The sequence below is a fragment of the Corvus brachyrhynchos genome, unplaced genomic scaffold (genome assembly GCF_000691975.1).
Source record: "Corvus brachyrhynchos isolate BGI_N302 unplaced genomic scaffold, ASM69197v1 scaffold116, whole genome shotgun sequence".
Lineage (NCBI taxonomy): Eukaryota > Metazoa > Chordata > Aves > Passeriformes > Corvidae > Corvus > Corvus brachyrhynchos.
The window spans coordinates 4,551,697-4,558,440 of record NW_008240221.1 but is presented as its reverse complement, the minus strand read 5'-3'; the positions used below and the strand labels follow the sequence as shown (position 1 = coordinate 4,558,440).

Genomic DNA, 6,744 nt, shown 5'->3' with positions numbered 1-6,744 from the left:
GGGGTCCCCAGCCAGTGAGCAAAGCCACTGCTGAGACAATGGGGTGGTCTACAAGCAGACACAGAATACTTCTACAACAGAGAGCAGCTGTATGAGATTACCGCAAGAAAGTGCTTGTATTTTCTTCTAAAACCACCTGATGTACTGCTGGAGGCAAAGTGTAGATGCCAAGGATGAGGGAGGCGTGTTCTGGCTCTGGAAATGCTGCAGTTGTACAAGGGCAGCAATCACTTCATGTGAGGACACCAGCTTCCTTCTCTGTTCTGGTAATCCTTACTCACTCTTGCTCACCATTTCAGCAGCATCCTAGCAAAAGGAGCAGTGAGAGATCTTTCACATATGCCTGTTTCCACGTCTTGGCATGCCCTTTATGCTCCCCCTCATCTAACCTGGCCATGAACAAAGAGCTTCACACATGAGGAGCAACAGGACCAGTAACTGTGGAGGAGATGCTGGAAAGCAAGCATCCTGCATTTAGCACAAGGACAAGTGCAGTGAGAGACACTGCTGTAACCAACCCACACACTAACATGCTCAGCCAGGAAAAATGTACAACCATATGTGCTGGGAAGCCCATTCCATTTTGGATCAAAGGAGAAGATTAATTACACAGAGTTATCCCGACTTTTCTCTGCCTGTGAAGAATAAAACTTACTCAAGCTGAGCTGACATGGGGAAAGGACAGTGAGCTAAGGGACAGATACGTTATTTGGGGATTTAACATTTTCAGACTTCACCTGTCCCAAAAGCCCCATGGATCCTGGCTCTTTTGCTCCCAGCACTGCAACATCCTCTTGACAACTTACTACAATATCCTGAATTAATGTTTTATTCAGAACAAGCAGAAGTCTTATTTGTCCAAAACGGGAGAAAAGTCATTTGAGGAAGGGATTTTTGAGATTTCAAGAAGTTATGAGAAAGTAAGATACTCACTGCCTTGCCTACAATACTCCATGAAGCTTTCCTAAATCTTCTACACCCAATTGTTTCAGCGGTTGTGCTAAAAATGGGTTAAAAAAGATGTAATTGTAGTGAAGCCCATGCAATACACTATGGCAAATAAATTAGATTAGCATTTGTTACAGGCATTGGGCTTTGCTGATTCTCATTGTCTGGTTAAATCACGTTCACGGCCTTAACTCTATGTAAGTCAAACACCTCTCCTTCATGTCTGGACAACAGTAAAACCTTTGAAAAGAAAAATGTGTTTGACTGAGACTAAGTTGATACTCAGAACACAGACACACTGAGGTAGTGAAAAACTAGTAAAGGTGAAATACCAATTCTGCTGAACGCTGTGCCTTTCAAAAGAAAATGAGACATCTGTCGTATTTCTCCACCAAAACAACAGAAAGGCTGCATTTAGGAGAATTCATAAAGCAAGGTTACTTTTGCCCATTTAAACACACTTTTATCCTAACACATAGACTAGGAAAAAGACTAAATTCACTTTAGAAGGCAAAAGGTCTTAGAATAACTGATTCGCTATTGTCTAAGTTAATAATTAATTAAGTTTTCTCAGTATATACTGTTTTAAAAGTTTATTCTTAAAACCCCCACTTGCCTTTATCTATATACTTAAGAACTGTCATTCAAATTTTAGAGTAAGAAACTAAACAAGGAGAGCCTCTTTTACTCGAAATTTCCACAGGAGTAAGTAAAAAAAAGTCGCTGAGCTTTACCTGGACGCTTTCAGCAAATAGTTACATAAAGGAGCTGTAATTTCCAAGCCGAGAGAGGAGGTGATTGGAAGTGCTGGGCTGCGCAGACACCCTGCCCTTCAGCTACGCCGGCAGCTGTCTGTTCCGCGGCGCGCCTCCGCCTCCGGGCTGTACTAACTGCATTCGGAGCAGCTGTCCCAGCAGAGCTCAACTACAACTTCACTGCAGATAAAGCACTCCTGCGGCTCGTCAGCTTCTTAAACACCATTACTCCAACACAAGTGGCGATTGATTAAACTGGATAGAACTAACATAAAGCATTTTTGGGGCACACCCTTTATTTTAAATCTGACTCTTAGCCTGTGTGTCCAGAAGGCACATGGCTCTTGATGATTAACTGCAAGCTTTATACCAGTTTATTAAAGTACAGCCTTAATTTAGTCTAACATCTAAGTGAGCTTTCTTACGTTTGTAACAATGTAACAATGAACACAGTATTTTTAATTTATGAAGCTCAGATTTTACTACTACAGTAGTTTTAAAAGAAAGCTGTACCTATAATTAAGTGCGTAAGTCTTTCAAATAAAGGCTTCTGAATTAAATTAATCCTTTATGTATACCAAGGTGTCTTTTAGATAGTTAATTCAAAACTCTAACAGATATTGCAGTAAAAAGAATGAGACGCTTTCAGTCGTTTGAGCCAGTGGTGTTGAAAAGAGTGACAGTCTATTACATTTCTGTGGATTTTTAACTGATACAAATACTCATCTAGAAAAGTACAAAGAATAATTTTATCAAATACTTACAAATATTAGTAATTCATTCAGGTGAGGTCAAACATAGTAGGTAATGGCTAATTTTAAAACACAAACACTAGACACAAGAGATTTAAACTGGTATGTTCCAAGTCCATTAATGTAAACATCAGTTCAGACACACCTCACCAGAAGTCTGAGGTATCTAGCACAGCGTGGCAATAGATTTAGACATACTAAACTGTGCCCACTTACAAAATCTCTTAACACATACACCAAGTAATAATGCAGTCTACTCTTTCCTCTTCCCACATCAAGCACAGTTTAGCTCTGTATGGCTAAAACTATACCTTCTCATCTGTTTGATAGTCACATTATAGGACCACTGTTCTAAATCCCTGTGCTACAATAACTAATTAAAATACCTGAAAAAGTAAAAACTCTCACCCCGTGTCTTTTGTGTCACCCAAAATCAGGACACGGACCAAAATCAGACCTCCTGCCTCTACTGAGCCAGCAAAGCCTCCTGGTTTGCCAGTATTTCCATGTAACTATTAAAACTCACCTTTAATAGTCCTGCCTGCCCTACCTGTATTTGAAATACCCCTTTATCACTTGCTCCAGACAGGCAGGGCAGTGCATCACCTCTACTATCATTTACCTGTTCCCAATTTTTAAACAATTTCATGGATTGAACTGCAATGGATTTTAAACCCTTTATAATCTACTTGCTGAACTGATTACCCTCCCAGATTACATCTCACCAAAGCCCTTGCTCAGGGAGGAAGTCATTACTCTTTGTCAAGTCTGCAGGCACCATTTTTCTTAGTTATAATAATGCTTAGAATAGCTGTTGGTTTTAGTTTTGATCAAACAGATTTGGCAAATTCTGTACTCGGTACTGATGGTTGGAAATGATGGATTTCTTTCAGCTGAAAGCAGCACTATTTATCTGGATATCTACACAGCATCTCAGTTCAACATATGTATGTATATGTTATGGTGTCTTTCATGTAGTGGCAGCACCCTACCACACTTCATTTACATGTTGTCTGGGACAGTATATAAACCTGGTGCATAAATAAGATTGAGCATGAGAAACTCATGCAACGGCCAGGGCACCAACTGCTGAAGATGCTGGGTTATAAAGTGGTCAGAAGAAATTCAAGGCTTTAACAGCAGCCTTGCAAAAGAAGAACAACAGGAGGACCTGGCAGTTACTGCTGCACAAGAAATAGGATCAGATTTTGCACGAGGTACAAAAGTATGCAAGTAAGTTCCTGAAGTGGAACGTGGACCTGAAAGGTGTCAACCTGAATGAGAGGTCTAGGCATAACAAGAGACTGGGAAACATACAGGATGCAAGGAAATGTAGAAAACAGTGCCGGAATTGTTCCAGAACAACTGGAACGTCTGTTTAGAAATAATAAAGAAAAACTCACTGCAATGTAAACATCAACCAACTGCTTCTTTTATTTAACGTTGTATTTAAAAATAAACATTATTTTCTCAAAATATATTTATTGTCATACAATGGTAGGTAAAAAAAAATAGGCATTTTAATTGCAAAATCTCACAATGTAATTAGATGCTAATGTCATGTCCAGTACACTCGAAGTATGTACAATTATGCCCTAAAAAAAAGGTAATTTCACAGCTTCCTGTTGGCTCTGATGCAAATTAATGAAATAAATGGTGATTAACAGTTTCCTTGGCAGTTTCCTTTCCCAGTATCAGTGACCTAAATTATAGATAAAATGACACTGAAACTGTAGTACAGTAGTAGATCTCAGCACTACTATCTTAATAAAAAATGTTCATGAGACAAAAGAATCAGTATAAGTTTACATGTAATACCATGGTTTGGGATCCAACCCATGGGTTTAATACTGGGGTTTTTAGGCCTTTTTTACTTCCTTAGGACTGTGTTGTATTTTAGTTTTTTATAGAGTTTTTTATTAAAAAGTTTGTGCTCTATCATACACACCTCATCATGGATATAAGAGGGCTGAATCCTCAGAAGAAAGGCGAATAACCCTAGTACAAAATGGTAACTCTGGGGAAACTCCACTTCTCTGTAATGAGCCAGATGACCACACAATCTGAAAAGAAATGGGGAGAAAATAAAAGCCCTAAATTACAAGTGCATTTAGTATTTAGCTGGCATTTATATTTTTAACTGTAGTCAGAGGCAAACTACATTTTTCCAACAGCATAAATCATGATTCTAGTTTACAGTGTTGATTCTGTGAAGTGATCCACTCCTGCAAAACCCTGAAGTAGAGGACTGGACCAAGACATCTTCAGAGCTGGTGCAAACGCACTAAGAAGGAAAAGCCACTATAGCTTCTTGCACTATGAACCAGGATCTTACTCAAACAGGCAAAGAATACGTTCTTTGCCTTTCAGGACTAAATGGAATCACTGTTTGTTCTTCCAGCTTTTAGCAAATGTCGCAATGTATTAAAATGACTACCTCATCCTATTTTTAAAATTTCTAAGACTATCCAATTCAGACACCTCAGGCTCTTTACTCCATTCTTCTCTCTCCATAGGGTTCCCCTCTCATCTTCCTGACTCTATGTCATGGGATAACAACCCATTCATTTATTGTCCATCGCCTTTGTGTGCTAAATACAAATTACGTGTCTAGAGACAAGAGAGAAAAGCTAAGTTAAGTCAATGGAGTAACACAGGAAACATTGGGGCAAACACTGACAAGGTCAACAGAAAGTAATTAGTGCTGTAGCAGCCTTCTGCTTAATTATTTTGTAGCTTTCATGGTGAAAATGTTAATGAAAATGATGAGGTGATTTTATTGATGAAGTATATAATGAAAATAGCAGACTAGACTTGCTGGTAACAAGTGTCAGACCAAACAAAAGATGACACAGAGGACGAGCTGCAGAGATAGCTGTGTAAACATTAAGTTCGGCAAGTTAGGTTGGAAAAATACCCTGTTCTGGGTAAGCCTCAAATTCGGTTTAAAATACTATAAAGTTTCAATTTTTAAATAAAAACACTGTACATTGATATGAGGGTTCAGGTGCTATTCACCTATAAATCCTATACTTCTAACTTACTAGGTATTGCCTTGGGATGTGGAGAAGCAGTTTAAAATGTTCCCTGTATCTGATTCAGAGCAGCTCTCTTAAATATTCACCGGAACAACAACTGGGATCTGTCTGTCCCAATTTACGGGTGAGTGTGCTAATTACTAGACTATAAAGTCATTTGCTCACTCCCTCTGGCCCAGCAAACATTTACATTTTACCTCAAACTGGAGGAACAGCCAGACCCATCCTGAGTGCCAGGCAAGCTGCACTTCAGGGAGCACAGTCTGTTCAAAGCCTCCCGAAGTCTGGCACATTGGAATCTGGAACTAGGTCTCTCATGCCATACATCCCATCCTCTGCTCTACCTCACATCCCCCAAAAGCATTACAAAATTTTTCACACACCTCATCACGTATAGAATCCTACAGTCCTTTAGGCTGGAAAAGACATTTACAAACACTGAGTACAACTCCTGTCATATACAGACTTCCACAGCAAATCAGTTTAGAATCCAGTTTAAAACAGTTTTACAATAAAATGCAAAAGCATTTCACCAACCATTTGACTTATCTCAGCTCTGCTGACATTGTAATCACACTTTAGTCCCAGGATTAAAGCATTTCAGCAGTCCAGTTAGACCACGCTGATTTTTAGAGAAAGAATTTGTAAGATTGTTTTTAGTTCTATTCTACATACACAGACGATAAACCCTCATATCTGCGGGAGTAGATGTTGTTTTCCAATGTTAAGTAAGTGCCAGTTGTATAATTAATTACTTGCATTGCAAATGATATAATGGGAAATTTAACTGGTAAGAATTTAAATTCAAATCTTGTTTCATGAAGACTATGACAGTTCGCCATTAACATTTTAATACATTACATATGAAAATGTAGGCTTAAAAACAGCTTTGCATGGAAGATTATTCGCACAAACATACACCAAAATATCCACTCATTCAATGTGCACATAAGATTTACGCAAATCTGTGGTAAAAGGATTATTACCTTTACTCCCTTAAAAAAAAAAAAAAAAAAAAAAGGTTCTTATTCATACAAAAGAATGAATCCACAGAACCAAAGCTCTTGTAATGTAACACTGTGCTTACATTATTCCAACCCATTTCTGTCACGGTGGGTATGTGAAAAATAATGTGAAAAGGAAAATAAAGATAAGCAAATAAATCCACAGAAAGACAGAAAAGACTGCATACTTGTAAAACCCAGTTATTTTCAAGGGGAATTTAATGTTTGAAAAATCAGGACAGTATTG

The 6,744-nt window shown here is 38.4% G+C and overlaps 1 protein-coding gene across 4 annotated transcripts in view; it reads right to left on the bottom strand.

Moving 5' to 3' along the window:
• Positions 1-6,744, bottom strand: part of TAF1B (TATA-box binding protein associated factor, RNA polymerase I subunit B) — a 52,896-nt gene that overhangs the window by 3,411 nt on the left and 42,741 nt on the right. Inside the window, exons 14-16 of one of the 4 annotated variants that reach the window (XR_001865423.1) lie at positions 4,404-4,518; positions 934-1,000; positions 102-306 (exon numbers count right to left, since the gene is read on the bottom strand). Coding sequence is in view for 2 of the 4 variants with exons in the window: in XM_017744979.1 (XP_017600468.1) it covers positions 4,326-4,518 (193 nt within the window). In the remaining 2 variants the exon portion in view is untranslated. Of the gene's footprint in view, positions 1-101; positions 307-933; positions 1,001-3,865; positions 4,519-6,744 lie in introns of those variants that run through there. The other 3 variants (XR_001865422.1, XM_017744980.1, XM_017744979.1) reach the window with 3 other exon arrangements.